Genomic DNA, 23,937 nt, shown 5'->3' with positions numbered 1-23,937 from the left:
CTAGACCACCAGACCCACCAGCTACTTAAAAATATAATTATAATTAAATTTTTCCTATTTCTCACATGAAATGCTCTAAATCAGCAGTAATGAAGTCGCAGCAGCACGGGGGACAATATGGACTAGCAGCTCCAGTACATGTGGAGTCCTGTGCAGAGCAGTACAGCCCAGCTGCTGCAGTTTCACTGCAGTTTTTCAGGTTGCATAGATCAAAGCTAGTTTGAGTATGTTTATATGTGCTGCAGTCGCACCTCTGCTGTGTAGACATACTGCAAGAGGACTTGTCGGTAACTCAGGAGGCTGTGTTATCACACTAATAAGAATTTACAACACTGCTTTTTCCAAACAAGTGGATTGAAAAATCTCCAGACACTTACATTTCCAAAAAGGCAATTCAATTACTATTTCAAATGGGACCGTCATAATCCAAACACTCCACTTCATAAAAAAAAATAGGTGATCATTTTTAATGATTTTTATATAAAAGAAAAATAATTTTATGATACAATTTGATATCCTAGTTTGTACAAATTTTAATTCACACACAGTATATTTGTTATGTTTTTCTACACAAACAGTCCTAGTTATATTTACAGATTTATGCAAGGCTTACATATGATCCTGAAGATCAACAGAACTTCTGACGGTGTATCATGTTGCAAGTGTATAATTAAGACATTCCCTTCCAAGTGCCAATCAACACAGGTGGCTTAGTTCTAGCATAACAAAGACTTGTACTTAATTTTTTAGCTTAACATTTTTGACCCATTACAAAGAAAGGCCTTAACTCCAATGTCTCTGAGGTCTTGGTAGTTTTTTCATAGAGCTTTTTCAGGGAAAGCAACATGGCACTTTACTCAAAGAGATTATTTTGCTTATACAGAAGAAACAAATTTAAAGTGATATTTGTAATCCTTCTTAAAGAGAGAATATTCTGTTCAGAAAACTGAACTGTGTTAAGACTTCACCCAAAACTCTCTTTAGTGAGGAACCTATCTAGGAAAAATGAGTAAAGAATCAATAACTTAAAGCCAGCAAGTGCACACTCATACGGTATAAACATTGTTCTACAGATAATTTAGATTGATGAATTCAGCTACAGTCTAGCCCAGAGCTAACTGAAATGCTGCACTGAACCATTTTTAAGTCTCCAATGCTTTAAAATTCCTATCAACAGTGATAGACGAAGTTTGCAAATGGAGAGTCACCCATTCATCTCTCTCCTATGCAGAGCATCTAAAATATCACATTTTGTGGCTCTTAAAAAACATGTATGAAAAGATGGTCAAGACGCCATACAATGCAGATTTGCTAACAAACAAACCAGTATTTTCTAGTTTACATGCAATAAAAAATAGAACAGAAGAGGTACTTGTACATTATAAAACCTAGAAAGAATGGCCTAGACTTTGTAGGAAGCTAGAATTCTGTGTTTCACATTAAGTTTAGCTCAATGCATTTGTAATAGAGGTCTGCTCAGGCTTAAGTTTTAGGCCTGAAGCAGAACCCAAGCCCACAAGGGTTGATTTGTTTTCCTACCTGACCCCATTCCACCCCTTCCCCCTGAACCTGAGTTGCCACTGCTGCCTCTGGCGCAGGGTCAGTGCAACACTGGCAGTATGCCCTGCTCTGCCATCTGCTGACCTGGCTGCTGCGTGTGTACACGCACTGGAGCAAGAGGGCCTGCCACTTCTCGGCAAGCACACATACCCAGGACTGCAGCACACCCAGCACAGCAAGGTGGTGGCGGCTGGCAAGAGTGGATGCAGCCAACATGGCACCAACCCCACGGGCAGGAGAGGCAGAGGACAGTCGTTGTTTTCCCACCTGACCTGGCCCTGAGACTTGTAGTTGGATCCCGGACAGGCTGCAGGACTCTAATTTGTGCCACATTTGAATATGCTTTTCAAATTCCTGAACATGTAAGGTTGGACTCTTACACACAGTACGCTGGAGAGGTCAGTAGGAAAACACATCAGTGGTTAACTAAAATCATTGGAATTATTCATGTACAAAAACTAATATGAACGTGCATTGGGAGGGAAGGCGTACTTCAACAAATCCTTCCCAAATGAATGTATGCAATAAAAATGGAATTAACACCTGTGCAGATAAAATACTTTAGATCCCTTTTATAGTGATGCTTGTACTAAATTTTATAGGCCTCCTAATAAAATTCCTTGACTGCTATGAAAATATGATATCACCCTAGTGACGATATAAGGAATTGTATGATAAACAAGGCTTTATTTCTGGACCAGTAAAAGTTTGTGTTTACAGATTTCTTTTCAGGACTTGGAAATCATGGAAGGTATTTCAGGCTGTTCTGATCTATAGGGATTTCAGAACTTTTTGCAAAAAATATACTTAATATCATTTTTCAGGACGTTAGGATAGCCCATTTTTGCCCAAAATGGGTACACAGTAGGAAAAAAAGGGCGAACTTGAGCAGCAGTTAGTTATAAAAATGGATCAGAAAGGGCAAATGGATTATAAAAAGGAAATAACTGTATCAGAGCAGCCTAAGTCTAAAAACACTTAAAAGAGACACTTTAAAAGCTCTAGAAGATATCTGAATTAATGTGATTTTACGTTGATAATACCAACCTCACAAGTAAATTGAATGTAATGTGTATAAACTAATAGGAAATTTTAGAGGCCATTTTTCTTAGGAGCTTTATTTGTACAAAGTTTATCTTTATTCTTTTTCCTTTTCTGTTTTTATTTGGTAGGAATGTAAGTTGGCCCACACACTTCATTCTTCTTTTCACCTTCTCGTAGATAAATTAATGCTAAGAGCCATCTTCTGGATTTTTTCTTCCTTCTTTAAAATGTTAGCCTTTACAGCACAAATCTTGTCTTGTTGGTCTTTAATCAGCTGTTCCAACTCAGCCAGTTCTGCTTTCAAGGGTTCCACTGCACTGTCTGTGATGCTGAAAGAGACAAGCAGCACGTTAAGTGTCTGGGCCCTAGTCTACATTTACCTGGAAATTCGGTGGCAGTCGATAGGAGTTACACAAGCTACGCAGAGTAGTTTGCGTAACTCCCGTCAACTGCTGTGCTTCCCTTCTGCACACCGTCTTCACTGCACTGTGCCGACAGGAACCCCGTTCCCATTGACGCAGCGCTATGCCACTTGATAGAGTGGATTTACTGTGTCGACTTCCTGATCAATTGAGCAGGTCTACACTGACCGCTCAATCAATCCAGAAAAATCAATCTGACGGCAGCGACTTTGCCGCCATCAGTATAGACATACGCTGGGAAACGTTACATACCTTGCATTACTTATGCCTATGAGACAGTACATGAAATACTTGGAATTTGCCAAAGATTTTTAAATCGTACCCACTCTTCCTGAAACAGCCAGACTTAGTAAGACATTCGAAGGGGAAATGAACATGGACAGAGAAGTACATTGTCGAAGAGCTACTCTAATGTTTTACCACACAATTAACTAGCAAATGGTGATCTCATTGCTACAACAGCTCTCCTGCTAAACTTTGTTTACTTTATGGTTATTTTGTCCTCCCAGCCCACCCTACCCTGTTTGTCTATTTCATCCACCTCTTGCACCCCGTCAGACATGTAGACTGTGAACTCTTTGGAGTAGGGATTGTGTGTCGTTTGTCTGCTTGGTGTCTAGCACAATGGGGCTCTGATCCTTGACTGGGGTTCCTAGGCATTACCACAATACAAAGAATAAATAATGATCACACCCCACACAATGAACTTCTCGGGGGGGCAGGTTTGCGCAGACAAGGAGATGGGGAGGTTGGAGCTATACCAGAGGCTCAGATAGGAGAGGAGGAGACTTTCAGACATAGCTAAATGACAAGCAGAACTGTAACTAAACTAAGCAGTTCCTCCCCTCTGACAAACTTCCTGTGCCAAAGGGCTGGTACCTGCTTTCTTGAAATTGCCAGTGCCAGCTCCCCAGCTTGAGCCTCTTTGGAACTGAAGACACTGGTAGGGCCCCCTAAAGATAGAGTAGTAGTCCTGGATGAAAAGGCTGCAGCTATCTGTGCCTACTGATGTGGGCCTGAGATATATAGGTTCTGATACACCAGGCATCTACCTGGCAGTGCTAAACCAGCCACGGCCCTCCTCATGACTCCAACTATACCTAATGCACAATGGCAGAGACGGACAAGAAACTGCACAACTACAGAAAAGGAAAGCTCTCCTGGCAAGGACTGACTATCCTTCCACCTGCAGCTGATCTTGGAAAGGAAAGAACTCAGGCAGTTGGGGACCGCATGGCCCCTTTATAACCTTGGCCCTGAATGTTCAGTACTGCAAGGGGGTCACTTGCATAGCTCCAGACCCATCTCTTGGAAGGCTCCTGAAGTTCAGTGGCACCAGATCACATATACCATAACTGGGAATATACTGCCATAAGTCTCAAAGGATTTTAACCCATTAGCTGCAAACCAGGGCAGGGATCACACACTGAAAAGGGATTCCTATGTTAATAAACTAACTTGTGAATAAGGGTGGGTTTTTTTACTTTTTTTAAACATGAATTTGAATGTTTCCTTTAAAATATGCACCCTTCCTAAATGCTTAACTGTCAGGTCCTACAGCTAAGGAAGTGCTGGACTGAAATACCCTGTAGAAGTTCAGAATTACACACACACTCCCTGGAGTCGTCATTTAGACATCTATATTTTATAACCTTTCAATTCTTCTTCCCTTCCACAAATCACAAAAAATTATCAATGAAAATTACACTTGGATTTCCCCAATGGGCCCCATTAATTGTCTTCGACAGAAGTAAATAAAACAACACTGTGCATCCAAGTTATACTACATATGGGAAACATTTTGTCTTCTTCTTGTCTGATACTGAGTACATTCTTCCTGAAAGATGTGAACCGCCATAAAGTTATGATGAATTTATTAGGATGCCACAATCAACCTGTCAGAGAATATACTGTGGCAGAGTTTTACATTTTTTTTTTAATTGAGAACTGAATGACTATTAGGAAGAGATGTTAGTCTTGCCATTGTTAAGGTTGAAGTCAGCAATGTGGAATGACTTAAACACAACAATTTAAGCCACTAATTTTAATCATGATTTAAATCAGCAAGCAGAAAACCTTGGTTTAAATCTTCAATTCTAAATGTGTTTTGCATTGGTGCTTTTTACTTGTTTTCCTAAAGAAGAGAGTTGATTCCCATTAGCTGATAGCCATTAAAACATGTTGATTTACAACTAAATATAATCTTTACACTAAATTTGGCACTTCTCTTTGTTAACCAGGAGGATATGCTCTATTATATTTAAGCAATTACATAGCTTAACTTACATTTATTCAAATTCCTAATTTTTACATATTTATGTTAGAAAATGGGTAACGATGCATTTCTTATTTACTAGATGATTAATGTTTTACTTGTGATTTGTGTCAAGCTGTATTAGGATGGAAATTCAAATTCAATTAAAATGTATGAAAACAGCATTCGTTACTTTAAATATGCTAGATACATAAGAAAAAAGTTTATCAAAAAGTTTCATATCATGTTTTGCATTTAAAACTAATGGGTTTATTAAACAAAGACAGTATTATCTGTCATTAGTGAAGTGAACTGATTGTTTCTAGTCACCATGTCCTTCAGGATTTTAGAACTAACAGATTTCATCCTCTCTTACCTAATCTTTATTCATAGATTTGGAGAGGAAAACAAGTTTTCTTGCTTTTTCAATGCCCAACTGGTTTCTTAACTTTGAAAGAACCAGTCATTGAACTGAGCTAGCTGAATAAACTGAAATGAAGAAAATATTCTCTTCACCTTCAGAAGAGGCTACCGCTGTCAAAAGCTGGCTTAGCACTTAAACTCTGGTTCCAGATGCTTAGCCAGTAACTCAAATCACTAAACTGGTGGAACTTTTTTTAAAACTTGGCTGCAAACATGCACTGTTTAGTATTTTTTTTAATTTAATTTAAATTATTTTGGTAGACGATAATCATTTAGGCCTTAACATAGGTAGACATTTTCAAATTTAAATTTTAAATAGGTTTATGTTTTAAGAGTATAAACCTGTATTTAATCTAAATTTAAAATATCATTTTTTAAAATTATTGATTTTTATCAATTCTAAAACCAGCTTTCCATCGTAATCATAGAATATTAGGGTTGGAAGGGACCTCAGGAGGTCATCTAGTCCAACCCCCTGCTCAAAGCAGGGCCAACCCCAATTAAATCATGCCCAGTTTGAATACAGATCTTCCAAAACCAAATCAGTCCACCCAAAATGTAAAAAGCATAGCCTTGTCCAGAGTTGAATTTGCCTGGAAAGTTGAGAGGCATATCAGAGGCCAGCTAGGCATGCACTGTTGTCCTGTGAGACCAGAATGACGGTAGATGAGTTGTGTGGCATGAGCAACGTTCTTCCACTAACTAAGCTCAGAGCTGGGGATTCCTGGGAGCTGAGTCCCATTGCTAGTTCTGTCTAGCGCTCTAGGTAAGTTTGGGTGAGTCACTTAACCTCTGTAACTCAGGCTATGTCTACACTGATGGCAGCAAATTTGCTGCCGTTAGATCAATTTATCCGGTTCGAGTGAGTGGCAATGAAGACACGCTCAATCGATTTGGAAATCGATTTAATAAAACCACCTCCCCAAAAAGCGTAGTGCTGCGTCGATGGGAACGCATTTCCTGTCAGTGCAGTGGAGATGGCACGCTAAACGGACGTTACAAAGTCGACGGAGTTACGCAAGCTACTCTGGGTAGCTTAACTCCCATCGACTGCCACCAAATTTCGCCGGCAATGTAGACCAGGCCTCAGTTTCTCGCTCCTTAAAATATAGTTAACACCATCTCCCTACTCTTCATGGGAGCATTGTGTGATATTGAAAGATGTGTTGAGATTCTTGGATAGAAGGTACTATGTAAATGCAAGATACTAACCTCATTATACTTCACATACAAACCAAATCCTAACTTACTCCAGTCCAACCACTCAACTCCTAGGCCACATGTTAGAAATTTACAGTTTTAAGACTCTACTACCTATTGTGATTGGGCTTCTTGCACTTTCCTAAAGTCAAGCCTTCCACTTAGGCTTCTTGCACTTTCCTAAAGGCTTCTTGCACTTTCCTAAAGTCAAGCCTTCCACTTAGGCTATATATATACTGCCATGTAAACTACCATGCATCTCCTGAAGGCAGCAGCTGAAACGGTGAAAGCACAAGAGTTTAAAATGTCGCCAGCTATCCAGGTTTATGGTAATATCTGGAAGATACATACCTGTTAATTGACCTAAACCATTTAAAAAACAAGTAGTAATGGGATTAATCTGATGCAAGAAAGATTTAGATTAGATATTAGGGAAAAACTTTCTAACTACAAGGTAGGTAAACTCTGGAGTGGACTTCCAAAGGAGGTTGTGGAATCCCAATCACTGAAGATTTTTAAGAACAGGTTGGACAAACACCTGTTAAGGATAGTCTAGGTTTACTTGGTGCCGCCACAGTTCAGGGGGCTGGACTAGCTGACCTCCAGAGGTTCCTTCCAGCCCTACATTTCTATGATTCTAACACAGGAATACACTTAATGGAGGGTTTCTGAAGGCAAATCATTTCAGCTTCCTTGATCTTGCATTTCCGTAATTTGCTTTTGTTAATTATAAGCATAATTTAACTTTCCTGCCTTTCCAACATTTTTTTAACTATACTGTTAAGGTTATTTTTTCTATTAACTTATTCTATGTATTTAAAAGTTTCACTACATTTAAACCCATTCCCCACTCTAAATAATAATAAAGTGCAAAAAATATCCAGTTTTAATGAAGTGTTGAGGTTTCAAGTTCAAGCAGACAAGCGAGGATTAGTGTGTTCAGATTTATAGTTGAAACTGCTCTGCAGTCTTAACTATCATGGACACTATCACCAAGTACTCATCAAAATAAGTGCTTTATAGACTTTTTAACCCAAAGGAACATCCAATTTACACCACATAACATTTGTTTACACCACACACACACACACACACACACACACACACACACTTTGCAATGTAGGCTCTTAGAAAGGCTTTGGAAAATCTTCAGCATTTCACAGGAACTTTAGTATCTGCCATGAAACTCATTTAACATAATTTATTCATGTAATACAAGAGCTGAAAAGACTTTAAAACCTGTGTTAAACCAGAACCTTGATAGAATGCATACACTTTTTTTTGTAAATGTAATTCAACTCTGCCTACAGAGTTGTAGACACATCAATTTAAAATTCAGCCTGTCCCAGGTGGCAAACCAACTTTATCCTGAGGACACACTTTTCTTTAGCTATCCTTACCTCTGCTCCTTCTGGAGAGCTTCTGCATGCTCTTTGTTCTCATGCTGCCACACTTGCAGTTCGTTCTTCATGGAATCCATGTCCTCCTGAATGTAGTCCATAATTTTCCCAAGAGGAAGTGCACTCCGACACAGTGTTTGTATAGATGCACGAAACTTCTCTATTTCTTTTGATACAAGGTCTTTCTCCTTTCTCCTGGCCGCTTCTGACAAAAGTGGCTTCTCCTAATTTAAATGATTAAAAACAAACACACAATAAAAAACGGGGAAAGACAAGGAAGACCTGGAACATTTTTATGAGGTGAACTGAAAAGATGGTTTTAAAACAGAAAATTGGGCGTTGTAAAAGGGATGTTTAAGAGAGACTACAATGAAGCTATAAAGCCAAAGTGGTATTCTAAAGAAGTCAGCTGTATCACCACTTTATTGAAAAGTACTTGTCATAGAACCATGTAGTAACAGTAGTAGCCACATTAAAAGAGAGTGATTTCTAAATCATGCCAGGCAGAAAAGTACAAGTAAAAATTTGACAAGTAAAAATTAATTTTTGCCATGCATCGCTTACAGGACATCATACAAGGATGAAGATGAATGGAAGGAAAAAAGAAGGCCTCATTTAATCCTAGCTATCTGAATATATCTGTAAAGCAAGAAGCAACATCTCTACTGCCTAAACTGAACTACCATAGCATATATGCTGATTGGACCAGTGCCAGAAAGGAAAAACAACTTTCCTTGTAACCCTGTTTTTCTGAAGATACTATCTCGGCAGGATACTCACTCCTGGCAGAGATCCCCTAATTTGTAAAGATTTTTTTTGTGACTCTTGAAGGCAGTGATAACAGGCAGAGTACAAACCAGATACTACACTGTAGTACAATTGTTGCCCAAACATTCCAATCTGTTCCTTCAACTGCATGGGTGGCAATTCTCCCGGAAAGAAAAGCTGATTCAAAAGGATCAGTGGAACAGCAAAAATGTGCAAGAGACAATCTATAAAAAGGTTAGTGTCAAATTCTGACACGAGGTGAGTGGAGTGAGATTCCTTCAAGATGGTATCTTCAGAGAAGCAGAAGCAACTCAGGATCCTGGGGTGTAGACATACATCCTATAGCTATGACCCTCTCACTACCAGCCTCTCCTGGGGGAGGTGGTAGACAGGTTAAGTGGTGTCCTTGGCAAGGATATACTTGACTCCATTAAGACAAGGAAGCTGTGTGAGGAGTCTGCCATGCCTTCTTAACCAGTAGGTTCAAAATAGGGTGCATGGCTGTTGGCTTAGGAACTTATCAACTGTGCTCTTTGTAGGTTCCTGGACTAGCTTCAACACAAAATCAGCTGACTCAGACAGGTTCTGCAAGAACTGAGGAAAGGTAGGTTCCTACCCATGAAATCACTAAATGAATGTTCTGGTGGAAAAGTATGTGACATCCGAAGAGTTCTTCATCTCATCCTGGTCCAACTAACAGCCCTCCTCCACCTGATCGCTCACTCTGTCCTCACTACAGCAGCTCAATTATACCTTAATTCCAAGAATGCAAGTGCAACTTATTCTTCCAAAGTGGAGACAGCCCTTCTGAAAAGGGTAACTCCAAATCATTACAGAGTGTGTTAACAACCTGCTCAAGACAGACACAGGACTGGAATAACCGATAGGCTGTAGTAAGTCTGAGGTACAGAGTATGTGAGGAAATTGGAACAGCACCTGCCTACTTTCCTACCACTAGTTCTAGCTCATCTTATGATAATTAATTTTTAACTCTTAAAAATACTGATAGTTGCAAGCCAAAAAAAATTGGAGATGACACTTTTTTAAGCGTTAAGAAAAACTATCAAAGACGCGAACTATAAAACCACAGCAGGAGAAGGCTGCACATTCACTATGTGAAACCATTTTAATATTACAAAAGAAGATATAAAAGAGGATATAATGCATCAGGTAGATCTCTAGAAATGAGATCTCATGATTAAATGTGTTGGTAGGAAGAATGACTGCTAAGTGTCACGTCTACTGAATACCATCATGAGACTGGTCACAAATGACAACATGGTTCGTCGGTGTGGTTCAGCTGGATTGGCATTGGCAAGTCAGTGTGCCCAATATGTCAGTAATTGAAGATGATGATTTTTGGATAAGATTTGAACAGACACAGATGGCAGTTTAGGTGTCCAACTAACGCTTACTTTTGATATGAGTTGGGCAACTCACTGCTGTTTGTGTCTTTCAATTACAAACACACTCTCTCTCTCTCTCTCTCTCTGGGAACCCAATTATAGTAACTGGGGAAAACAAAATTTAAAAAAAAATTAAAAGGACAATGGGTGGGATTTTCAAAGCATCCCAAGGGAGTTAGCCAACCAACTTCCATTGAATGTTAGGTCTGGGTGCCTATCTCCATTAGCTGCATTTGAAACTCCTAGCCCATAGCATTTAACTTGGAGTGATGGATTAATATTTGCCAAAAGTGACTAAATCACAAAAACCAATATGACCTTACCCGACACATCATTAACACTCTGTATTACACCTATTCCAGTGAGCTTTTCTGCAACGCACCATTTGCTGCAACAGAAATTTCCATCCTCCCTACCCCCAAACCCTTTCTTTCTGGGGATTCATTTTTCTATTTAAAAAAGCCAGCAGCCAAAGAGTTTGGGTTCCAAAACTGAGGTTTCCTTTAGTGCATTTCGAAGTTTATGTAAATTTATTTCAGCTATTTAATGTATGCAGGAAAACTAGAAAGATCTTTTTTTTAAACATCCTAGCCCCGGGATTGATCAGTTACTAAAAGCAGTTCTTACAGGCTATATAAATCCAAGGGTGGCAGCCTGGGTGTGCCTCACTGGGACACAATCTACCATACAATCCCCTATTGCCCCCCCCACCTGACTGGCCTTTCTTCCTATGCAAGCTGTGGATTGTTTGTTCAGCTGCATCTACAGGCAGCAGGGACTACTGCCAACCACATTTCAGCAGCCTTTGGCTTACTGATGAACTCAGATATATATTTTAGAAAAATACTTCTAAGATTTTAAGGCAGATTAACTTACTTCTGATGCTTGTATTTTACCACACACACTGTGTACGGAAACTATGGGACTTCTGACTTTTCACAGATTTTATAACTTCAAATGTGTTTAATTAGGAATCAGGTGAGGCAATGAACACTGCTGAACTTTGTGACCTTAGCTTCCAAAGTCAATTCTTGAGTGTTATGGGCTTGATGGTTAGACAGTTAAAAGTAACACTCATTTTAATTCCTCTGGTACTTGGCCATTACTTCTTTCTCTGAAGCAGCTGTTTCATTAAACTGCACCACTGTATTGCTTAAAAAGGACATTACTTAGGTATTTTTTTCCGACTGCCAGTTTGTTTGCTCTCCTTTATAATACAAACTTGAAAACATGTCTTTCTTCACCAGTTTTGTTCTTTGTGATCTGGTAAGCATTTCCACTCCCAGAACATCAAGATTTTTACAGGGAGTGTTCCACAGAGAACTACACTGATGCTTCACCTCCTTGGCAATCTCTTGGGCAGATAACCAAATGAATGCGGATTATTTCAGTAATAATTCCCATTTATTCTGCAACCCACACCACTGTCAATACATTTTCCTCTACACATCACATCTCTCCTGAAATCCATTGAATTTCCTCATGGATCTCAAGTCATCCTTTGGCCTGGAGGGCCACAATCTCTTCCCTGTGGCCATGCACCAAATTATATCCATTGGGGACATCATGACAAACTCCATGGACACACAGACTCAGATTTTTCTATTCAATTTTTCCATTCTACTTTGGGGTCTTGCACCGAACCTCACCACAGAATCTCAGCACATTATGCTCTCCCACATTTTTTTTATTCCTTTGCATAATCTGCCCCAATTTAAGTAACACCCCAATACCCGTCTCTTTTACTTTCTAGATTGTTTGTCTCCTGTAACAATAAATTCCAACCTTTACATCTAACAGTTCAAGAAACTGCATTCCTTGACGTCAGCAACTGCAGTATGGAAATAAGTACCCTAAATCAGTGTTTCTCAACCTTTTTGATACCAGGGACCAGCTTCCTATACGGTGTCAGGGAGATCTCAGGGATCCGTCATTGAGAAATGCTGCTGTAAGTAACACAGCTTGGCAAGTAGAAGGAGAAATCAATATTTTAAAATATATGGTAAATCTGCATAGACACCATTTCTGAGCTGAGATCTTATATCATTAACAAATAGCTGATCGAAACGTAGAAGGTGAAATAAAAAGATTTCCTGTTCATCAGGAAGTTGTTTTTTTTTTTAAATAGAAAAGTTAGAAACGTATAGATAAGAATACATAGTCTTTTTAGTTTCCATTTAATTACAGCATGCTGTTGTCTGTCACCTGCAATTCTTTAAAGCTGCCATTAAAATATATATGACATTTAAGGTTAGTAGATCCAAAACCTGGCCTACAACACTTTGATGCTGAAATGTATACTTTAAAAAAGATAACTCAAAGTCCATGGAATCCTGTGTGTTTTTTTAAATAGCTCTATGAGTTGGGTTGCGCTCCATTTCAAAAAAATGGCCAATATCTCTGCAGTCATGAACAAGTCAGTGGCAGTACATGAGGAGGAATATTTTTGGTAATGAAACAAACTTTACTTTCAAGCTCTCCAAGGAAATTTCCTTCAGTACCTTAGAGGCTGGTTCAGGGCTTTCAACAGTGCCCCCAATTTCCCTGCGGTTTTTTTAAAATACAATAGAACCCATGCTTCCTTTTGTTCTCCAAGCACACCATTCTGAGATGCCACTGCATCACATGACCATCAGTCTATAGATTGCTGTCTGCCAGCAGCACAACAGGAAGTTACTCACCTTGTGCAGCAATGATGGTTCTTTGAGCTGTGCATCCCTATGGGTGCTCCACTGTAAGCGTGTACGTGTCCCTGCATCTCTGATTGGAGATAGCAGCGTCCATTCAGCCCTCACGTGTGCTCTCTGCTTCTCTGTCTCAAGGCTCTCTCTCAAGGCTAAGTAGCACTACGCAGACAAACCACCCTCAGTTCTTGCTCTACTGTAGAGCTCCTATTGAGAACTCTGAAGTAGAAGGGAGGAGGGCAGGGCAGGTTGTGGAGCACCCCTAAGGGGACACAACTTGAAGAACCATCATTAGTGCATAAGGTAACTTCCTCTTCATATTCAAGTAGTGTCTCTAAGGGTGCTCCACTGGAGGTGTCTCCCAAGCAGTATTCGCTGATGGAGGGTTGAGGCTTTGGAATTGAGTCCATTATGGATGACAACAGAATGAAGCCAAAGATGGCGTCAGAAGCTGTCTCTCTAATAATGCATAGTGTTATGCAAAAGCATAAGCAGACACCCAAGTTGTTGCCCTGCACATTTCTGGGATGGGAACACTCTTAAGGAAGGTGAAAGAGGTGGATGGAGGTATCAAATTATGAGCATAATAGCAACAGTTAATACAGTTTGAGACCCTTTTGGAAAATCTCCGAGCTGACGCCTTTTGACCTGAACGTAACTAAGAGGAAGAGTTTGAGATTTCCTGAAGACTTTCATCCCGCTCTCCTAACATCAAGCATATGTAGTATAGCCTCCCTGTTGTCACAGTGAGGCTTTGGGTGGGAAGGTGAATGAGCTGGTTCATATGGAAAGACGATGTCACCTTGGGGGAAAACTTTGGGTTTGCCTCAGAGTGACTGTCTTTAAAGAAAATTGTGAAAGGGGGACAATAATTAATGCTGCTATTTCCCTTATTTACCATTCTGAGGTGATGGCTACTAGGAATGCTGTCTTCATTGATAGATGTGTAAGATAACAAGTGCCCATAGGTTCACAGGGCAGCCTAGTTAGGCTTTTCAGAACTAGATTTAGGTCCCACATTGGAGTAGGATGCCTGGTTTGTGGGAAGAGTTTTCCTATGCCCTTGAGATATCTCTGTCTCTGGATGGGCAAAAATCAAGTATCCATCTATGTTGGTGAAAGACTGTAGTGGACACAAGAGGGAGCTAAGGGATATAGGCCCCTCTCTTGAGGCCTTGAAGGGAGGAAGGAAGATACCAGGGCAATTTGTTTGGAATTACACCAAACCTGGAATCTCTTTCATTTTTGTAAGTAAGTGTGGTGAGTAGCTGATTTTCTACTGTGTAATAGCACTTCCTGCACCTCTGTGGAGCAGCAGGTCTCTATATGTTGGAACCCTAAAGGAGTCATGCCTTGAGCCAGAGGACCCGGAGGTTGGGATGGAGGGTTTGTTGGTCGTTCTGGGAGAGGAGATGAGGAATGGGCTGAAAAGGGATTGGTGGACACATCAGCAAGCCTCCCAGGGCTCACAGTTCCCGGCCACTAGCTGTGCAAGGTATGGGTATTGTGTCTGTCTCGACAGGTGGAAGCAATCAGTATAACTTTTGATTTTTCTTTATTTTTATCAAGGCCTTCAGCAACAGAGGGAAGGGAGAAAAGGCATAGAGAAGACCTCTGTCCCATGGGAGAGAGTCTCCTAATGAATGTTTCCAGAGACAGTTCTGGAGCAATAGCGTGGGCATTTCCTGTTCAGGTAGGTGGCAAACAAGTATATTGTTGGGGTTCCCCAGTGCTAAAATATGCAGTGGAGTCCTGTTGGGTTCATTTCACGTTCCTGGTTATGTTAGAACTTGTGGCAGAGACTGCCTGCTTTTACATTCTGTGCTCCTGACAGGTAAGCGGCTGATACGATAACATTTTGGTGAATGCACCTATCCCATAACTAGTTCTTCTGTGAACAGGGAGGATGATCTGGTGCCCCCCTTTGTCAATTTATATAAAGCATGCACGCTATGTTATCTGTCATGATTTTCATGTGACTGTCCTTGCTTAGTGGAAGAAAGTGTGCACCAGCATTGCTGACTGCTCTTAATGCTAAGAGGTTAATAGGGAGAGTCGATTCTGTGGGGGACCATTTGTCCTTTGTTCAGATGGGCTCCCCCTCCTATGAGGGATGCATCTGTTGTCAGAAGCAATGTTGGGGGGGAGGGTTGTGTGAATGGGAGCACTGCACACATATTCATTAGGTCTTCAGAGGGCATCAACAGTGATTTTTCTACTCTGTTTCTGTTTGATGTATAGACAGACCTCAGCCATGCATGTAGGCTTCTCATGTGTAGCCTGGTGTGAGATATCATGAATGGGCATGCCACCATCTGCTCAAAAAGCTGGCAGCAATGTCTGGCTAGCGTTTGTGGGCTGGCTTGAACTGTCTCTATTACAGTGGTCAGGGTGTGACATCTGTGTCATGGGAGGAATGCTCTCACTTGTATTGCTTCAAGATTGGTCCCTATAAACGCCAACCGCTGTACTGGAGTCAAGGTCGATTTTTGGGCTTTGATTTGCAAACCCAATGTGTGCACATGTCCATAATCTTTTGCATGGTCCATAGGGTATCGAAGGAGTGGTCTCTGAGGAGAAAGGCATCCAAGTAAGGATAAATCATGATCCCCAAGGTGCACAGATGAGCCGTTACTACAGAGGGGACCTTGGAGAATACTCTGAATTCAGATGAGATGCTGACGGGAAGTACTCCGTACTGGTGTGACGGGTTCCCCCAGGGTACAACCTGCGAATGGGGTACTGCTGTGCCCCCTTAACTCTCCAGCCTGGGCTGTCCCTTACAGTGCTCTGCTAGGGACAAGCAGCAAACCCCCCAAGGTGCTGTTAGCACTCAGCCAAGCAACATGTGAAGCCCATACCCAGCTAGATTGTATGAATGCTCTCTGTGACACTCACGAATCTTACAGAGAAAGGCACCAGTTAGTTCACCTCAGCTCCCTGCCTTGCACCCCGAAGTTGCCCTGTCCTGCCCTGGTCAGAAGCCTGACCAGTACAAGTTTATTACCTAGTCTGCCCCCACCCCCTTGATGTGGAGAGACCATACACCAGTTTTTGTTAACTGAGCTGAGATTTTCCAAACACTTCAGCCAAAACTGTGTTATAGTCAAAACACTGAAACAGATAAAATCCATCTTTCTGTAGTTAATGTGAGTATGAGGGGTAGTCAGAAGATATCAGAGATAGGTCCAAACCAAACAAAGAATAACATATAATCTAAATCTTAAACCTTTAACACTAGGCAGTATCTAGATTAAACAGTTTTCGCACCCCACAAGATGTTATATTTCTCAATGCACAAGTTTCCTTCTGAAACTTGTGATCAGTCTCCTGTTGAAGTATTTGGCTCTCAGTGCTCTCATTGCTTCCAGCATAGGTAGGGGAGGAGAAAGGCCAAAGAAAGGAGCCACTGTCTCCTATTTTACATCCACAGGTGCTTGGAAAACACTAGTCTGGATATGTGCTGATGGGCTTTGCTGAGTTACCTGAGTTAGGCAATTCCCTGTGTGGTGCTTGTGCAACAATCATTGAACTGTAGATCCTCTGATTACAATTACAACTCTCTTGCAGGATAATAGTCCTTTAACACCCTCCTGGGTAGAGCCACCGCCCTTGTAAAAGATCTTAAATTTATACGCATATTTCTTTTAACAACTATGCAGTAAAAGCTTTAGAATTAGATACACACTAATGATACACACTTGTCAGCATGGTGGGTTTTAACAGATTATGACCTTTCATTAGACATTTTATATGGCATGCTTAGCATGAACTATTGCAACCATACAAGAATTATGAATATGGGGTTTACAGGGTGCTGCTTTAGGTGTCACAAATGGTAATGTTCCTGACGAAAGGTAAACCTGAGGAATTGTCTGTAGGATGTCTGGATCGATATATGGAAGCAGGCGTCCTGGAGATCGAGGGGTGAGAACCAATCTCCCTGCTCTAGAGGTGGAATAATCGTTGCTAGTGTGATTATCTTGAATTTTTGTGCCTTCACATACTTGTTTAGTACTCTTAGATCTAGTATGGCTCTCCAACCTCCTTTTTTCTTGAGAATCAGGAAATATTGGGAAGAAAAGCCTTTGTTTCTATGATGCACAGGAAAAGGTTCTATGGCCCCTAGACATAGCAGGTGGTCTATTTCCCATCTTAACAGTCTCTTGAGAATGGTCCCTGATGAAGGGTGGGGAGGAGGAAGGGAGGTGATGTGGATAGAGTACCCATCAGAAATGATCTCCAAGACCCATCTATTGGAAGTTAAGTCTTCCCAATTTTAGAGGAAAAGAGTGAGGTGACATCCAAAGGGATGTGAAAGGTCTGTAGGTTGCAGCTCATGTTGTGGGGAGTGGTCTTTCGGGGCCTCGACCAAGGCGTCAAAACTAGTGTTTCCAGGTCGAGGGCTGAAATGCTAAGGATTGAGTGGCTGATCGTTTACACCTTTGAATCCTAGGTCTCTCTTGCTGTGACTCATAGTAATACTGTGTTGGCTGGTACTGGGGTGGTCAGGACCTGTGGGTTGGCTGAAAACTGAATTTCCTTTTCTGTCCCAGTGTGTAGATCCCTAGCAAGCATAGTGTGGCTCTGGAGTCCTTTAGAGTATGGAGTGATGCATCGGTCTTGTCTGCAAAAAGTTTAGAGCCCTCAAAAGGGAGGTCCTCAACCATCGTCTGTACCTCCTTCGGCAGTCCAGAGAGATGTAACCATGATGTCCATCGCATCACCAATGACATCGATACCAAGTGGGCTGCTGTACCTGCAGCATCTAGTGAGGTGTGGAGTGCCATTCTCACTAACTTTTGTTGACAAAACTCTGTAGTGTAGATCAGTCCTAACCCTCGTGTCTGACTGCTCGAAACTTATTCTCATTGTGCTTCTGGCAAGTGGTTAATAAATACATTAAGTTTAGCATAGTTCATGTGGTCATCCTTCACTAGCGAGGCTTGGTAATTTGCAATCCTGAATTGCAAAATTGCCAAGGATTATGCTTTCCTACCAAATAAATCAAGTCTTTTCTGGTCTCTGTCATAAAGACTGGATTTAGTATGATGCTGTCGGCCACAGGAATTCCACAACAATGGAATTAGGTGGAGGATGTGAAAAAAGAAATTCCACACCCTTGGAGGACACAGAATACTTTTTAGTCAGCCCTTTTACATGTTGGTGCGAGAGAGGCTAGCATTTGCCAAGTGTCCTTAGCAGGATCTAGAAGCATCTCACTGACTGGGAGGGCAATTCTCGAGGAGAGTAGATGTGCAGCATATCTAGTAACTTGTAGTGCATATCTTTCACCTCCTTGGGGGGAATTTGTAGTGTGTCTACCATGCTTTTTGTGAGATACTCAAACAGTTTAAATCATCTGCTATGGATGGTGGAGGGGACACCACTGCCTTGTCTGGAAAAGAGGAAATATTCGTTGGTGGTGTAACCTCCTCTTCTAGTCTGGTCTCCTGCTCCTCAAAAGCTTCCTCTTGAGGTTCTGGGGTTCTAGATTCAGAGGCTGAAGGAGACTGTTTTACAGATTATCAGTAGGAGATACTAGATGCCTGAGAAGTATGGTGCCTTTAGGCTGCACATGGCTTCCAGTATGGCCACTAGGGAGGAGGAAAGGGCCTGGGTGGTGATACAGATGGGTGGCCATATCAATAGGGTTGAGGCTCAGATCAAGGTGTAACTAGGAGGGCCCTGGTTGATATAGAGAGAGGCCCTGGTGTGAGGGTAGTGAGAGGTTATCATCCTTGCTGAATAGCGGTGGAGCCGACAAGGAGAGAGGAGGCGAACACCCTGATGCCAGTGGTGATTCTGGGGATTGAGATGTATAGCGGGGACTCTGGAGACTCAGTCAACAGGGGGTCTCTAGTAAAATGAAACTCCTGCATTATGGTGGTGATCAGTACTGAGGAAATCGGCAGAGATCTTGCGCAAGATGATCAGTTTGATGAGGGTTGCTTGAAAGTAGTACTGTGGGTTTCCATGTCAGTACTGCCTTTGTAGAGACAGTATGGTCTTTGCTCTTGTCTTTGGCAGGTGGTGCTGCCGCTTCAGAAGATCCATGTGTCCTACAGGTACTGTGTTTCGGAGCTGATGTGACTAATCATGCTGGGGATTTCCTCTGGCTGGTCAGGAGCTCAGTATGAGGGCTTGCAGCACTCTGATTGGAGACTGCGAGGAGAGTCTGAAGACTTCCTCCTCGGCTCTCCCTCCTTAGAAGTTGAAGGCTCCGGGGACAACCTTCGCTGCAGAGGGAATTCAGGACCAGGGTTGGACAATGGTTTAAGAGCACCCTCCATGAGAAGGAGTTTCAACTTTAACTCCAGGTTCTTTCAGGATCTAGCCTTTAAATGTTGGCAGAAAGTACACTTTTGCAGAATGTGAGCCTCCCCGAGACACAGGATGCAGGGGGAGTGTCCGTCCATAACTGGTATTACCTCTATGCAGAAGAGGCACAGTTTAAACCCACAGTAGCCAGGCATGCCCCTTACTGGAGGTGATCCCCAGACAGGGGAAAGGTATTTTTTTTAAATGGGGGAAAAAAAAAAAAACACTAATGAAAACCCTACAAAGCTAGAAAAAGCAAATGGAAACTCTAATAGGGTTCTAGCAGAAACTTTCTTAGCTCCTGAGGCAAAGAGTTAAGTGGACTGCTATTTGCTCCATCTCAGGCCAAGAGCAGTTGAGAAGAAACTGAGGTTGGTTCACCCATGCAGGGCTAGTTAGCTTTGAAGCAGAGAATGAGGGAGAGAGTGGAGAATGCATGTTTGGTCCGAACAGACACTATTCTCTAAAATCTCCAATCAGAGGCACAGGGATGCAGACATATCTACAGCAGAGCACCCATAAGGACACTACTCCAAGAAGAATTACTATTACTACAAAGAATGAATAAGTAAAACTTTGCAATAATGCCCAGTGAGAAAGGCAGTTAATAAAAATGAAGAGTTCGTGATCTCATAGCTACATTTATGGATTAAAATTTGCTTGGATTTTTTTTCTTTAAATCACTAAGAATTGTGGAAGATAGTGCCCTACAATAAGCAGTGTGGGTGGTAAAATCCTACGTCACCTTTGCTCATTTTGCACAAATATATAACAGGATATATTCAATTTTAAGAAAAATGCCAGAATCATTTAATTTGGTCATACACCTCAAACAACCCATTTTCATTGAAATCCAAGAATCAATAAACTGTCCCCATATAAAAGGACTATATCACATCTATAGGCCTAGCGTGCCTCCTTTTCTTCATGTTTATGAGGCACCAAGATAAATGTTTATTTTGGATGCCTGCGGAAAAGGTCTGCCTTTCCCCTTACCTTATTCAGAACAGACTTCAATGTGGAACTACATGCAGAGATTTGCCAAATTAAAAAGTAGGAACATTTTCCCTTTACTGATTAAAAAAAAGAGAACTACCATTGATGCTGGGGGGTATGCGAACCCAAAACAAACCACAAACCCACAGGATTTACTTTCATTTCATTCCCACTTTCTTAAGCAATTAGCACAATGTTATGGTGTGCACAGCTCTACAGATGGTTTATCACAGAACACCAAGTTCTAATATTCACTTTGTTCAGTAAATCTGAAATGCCCGACATCCTAAAAAAATTAGGACAGTGGTGATGTAATTTTTCACCATTTGGGAAGTTTATTTCTAGAGTCAATATTTGAATGAATTATTTTGATATAGTTTTTCATTCTATGTTTATAACCATGTATGGTGCTTGTTATTTTAAAATTAACGGAAATGAAATATGGATTTAATTATAAAACATACACATTATAAGTGATTTACTGTTTCTACAAGCCCTTTTACTGAAGCAGTATGTCCTGCAATCAAAGTAGAACAAAACAGTCACGCTTTTATTGAGCTACACCATTTCCCCTCCTTTTCTATAGTACAGGAAAGGGCAGAAAACTCATTTTGGACAAGTTTTTTTTTTTTTTTTTAAATCTATTTGACTCCAAAACAATAGTATGGTTTTATTATACAAAATATTTTGTGATCACAAATGGCATAGTGACTGCATTTTAAATAGACTAACTATCCTCTAGAGATCACCAAGAGAAACCTTTTCACAGTAACCATAGGAAAACTGTAAAACTTAAATCATTTCTCAATGAACAAGATTTTTTTCTGCTTTCAGGTATAAAGTTCAATAGGAGGCCAACAAACAAGGACACAATTTTCTTTGCCACGCAAATTACAAAAGTCAGTGTTCCCAGCTTCTGAACTGGAACTGACAAAGAAAAAGAATTCCGTTTTCAAAAAGAGTAGGGATATTACTTTCTATTTGTATAACTCTAATTTAAGGTTCATATTTATACAGAGGAATAGAAATGCTGAAACAAACACATGAAGAGCCACCCAGCCTAGTTTAGTGTCTGGTGCTCATCTCACTTAATAACATCCATGAATGTTCTTGAGAAGCATCAAACCTAAATACTTCACACAGGTTTGTTTAAGCAAAATCCTAGGAGTTTTTGAAACCCAAAACACATTCACAAACAAATCTAATGACTAATTTTTATATATACAGGAAGTTAAGTGGAAAGTATTAAATCAGCACTGATTTGTAGATGGGGCACTAGCTCTAAACATACATTGCTTCTTTCTGAATGATATCTCTAAGATCCAGAATTTCCTTTCTGTCCATTCTGCTAAAACTTCTGGTCTATGCCCTCATTGTCTTCAGCCTTGCCTACTACAATCTCTTCTTTCTTCACCTTCACAAATGCCTTCTTGCTTCACCTCCTTCGCTGCACTTATATCCATTCAAAACCATGCTGAAAAAATCATCTTCCTGGCTCGTCATTTACTTTGTGACCCCTCTTTTGCAACCCTTCACTGGTAATATGCATTCCTCTTCCACCGCAACAAACACAAAGAACTTGTCTCCATATTTAAAGTCCTTCATGGCTTAGCTCTTCCCACCTATCATCTCAGACTATCAAGCTATTGAAACCTTTCTCTCTGTCAGAGGTACCAGCCTTCTTCAGCCAATAGTCTACGATATGTCTACACTGCAATGTAAGCCCAGGGTCAGTAAATCTCGAGTTAGCAGACCGGTATTGTTAACCTAGGTCTTGAGAGTCTACACTCATTTGTAACCCCAGATTAGGAATTGTTGAACACGGAGTCCCAACCTGGGGCTCCAGTGTCTACACTGCATTATGCAGGCCACAAGCACATGCCAGATTTCCTAGTGCCCTCCCAAAACGTGGCTACTCTAGCCCTTTGTTCATGCAGTGCAGCGTGGGAAAACTAGACTGTCCATAGAACAAAGAAAACAATAGTTACTAACCTTTTGTAACTGTTGTTTTTCAAGGTGTGCTGCTCATGTCCATTCCCTATTAGGCGTGTGTGCGCCAATGTGCATGGCTACTGGATATTTTTGCCTTAGTGGTATCCGGAGGGCTGGCTCTGTCGCTCTCTGGAGTCCCACGCTCATGCACTGGTATATGAGGTGCTACCGGTCCTGTGCCCACTCATTTCCTTCTTGCTGTCAATTCCGATGCCGAGGACGGAGGGCAGGGTCATGGAATGGACATTAGCAATACATCTCGAAGAATATGGGATGATTTAGTTGGGGTTGGTCCTGCTTTGAGCAGGGGGTTGGACTAGATGACCTCCCTGAGGTCCCTTCCAACCCTAAACTTCTATGAGTCTATGAACAAGTTACAAAAGGTTAGTATGTTTTTTCTTCATCGATTGCTTGCTCATGTCAATTCTGTGTTAGGTGATTCACAAGCAGGCTCCCTGGAGGTGGGATTGGAGTTCGTGGATGTGCTGCTTGCAATACTGCTCTATCAAAGCTGGCATCATCCCGGGCCTACTGGGTGATTGTGATATGGGACGTGAAAGTGTGAACTGAAGACCAGGTAGCAGCTCTGCAGATGTCTTGGACCAGCACCTGCCCTAGGAAGGATGCTGATGAGGCTTGCACCCTGGTAGAGTGAGCTGTTACAATCACTGACGGAGGCACCTTGGCTTGTTCATAACAGAACTTGATGAAGGCGGTTATCCACAAGATCCTCTGGGAGGAGATCGGCAGACTTTTCATCCTTTCTGTCACTGTGACGAAGAGCTGCACTGATCTATGGAAGGGTTTAGTCCTTTTGATGTAGAAGGCCAAAGCCTGTCTAACAACTAGGGTGTGCAACCTATGTTCCTCACTGGATGTGTGGTTTCAGGAAGAACACAGGCAGGAATATGTCCTAGTTATTGTGAAACTGTGACAAGGAAGGACCGGGTCACAGCTGGACGTTGTCTTTATAAAACACTGTGTAAGGCGGTTCCAAGGTGTGTACTCTGATCTCGGAAACCCTTCATGTTGAGGTGATCATCACCAGGAAGGAGACCTTCCAGGAGAGCAGCAGCAGACAGCAGGAAGCTAATGGCTCATGCGGGGGGGGGGGGAGGGTGAGGAGGAGGAGGCTGTGATCCTTGAAAGGACTAGATTCAGGGACCAGGTAGGAATAGGATCTCTGATTTGTGGGTGAAGAACACAAAGAACTTGATCATCATGCCATGGGAGAAAACTGATCTACCATGGACCAGAGGATGGAAGGCTAAAATAGCCGCCAGGTGAAGCTTAAAGTGATGAGATGCCTAGGCCCTGAAGGTTGAGATGTTATAAGTAGTCCAATATAGACTGTATTGAGGTTCAGTGAGGAGAAGGTTCCGATCTGAAGCCCAACAGGAAAACCTCTTCCATTTAGCCTTATATTTTGTTCTGGTAGAAGGCTTTCTGCTGCCCCATCAGAACCTG

At 41.5% G+C, this 23,937-nt stretch overlaps 1 protein-coding gene across 2 annotated transcripts in view; it reads right to left on the bottom strand.

Moving 5' to 3' along the window:
* Positions 1-460: 460 nt before the first annotated feature.
* TRAF3IP1 (TRAF3 interacting protein 1) overlaps positions 461-23,937 on the bottom strand; it is a 96,258-nt gene continuing 72,781 nt past the window's right edge. For both annotated transcript variants that reach the window (XM_067548624.1, XM_067548622.1), the window contains 2 exons: positions 8,304-8,527; positions 461-2,933 (listed from right to left, as the gene is read on the bottom strand). In XM_067548624.1, the coding sequence (XP_067404725.1) occupies positions 2,768-2,933; positions 8,304-8,527 (390 nt within the window). In that variant the 3' untranslated portion in view covers positions 461-2,767. The remainder of the gene's footprint in view (positions 2,934-8,303; positions 8,528-23,937) is intronic.

This window comes from Emydura macquarii, unplaced genomic scaffold (assembly GCF_026122565.2).
Source record: "Emydura macquarii macquarii isolate MOO-44397 ecotype Brisbane River unplaced genomic scaffold, CSIRO-AGI_Emac_v2 contig_1253, whole genome shotgun sequence".
Lineage (NCBI taxonomy): Eukaryota > Metazoa > Chordata > Testudines > Chelidae > Emydura > Emydura macquarii.
This window is presented reverse-complemented; position numbering and strand designations above follow the sequence as displayed.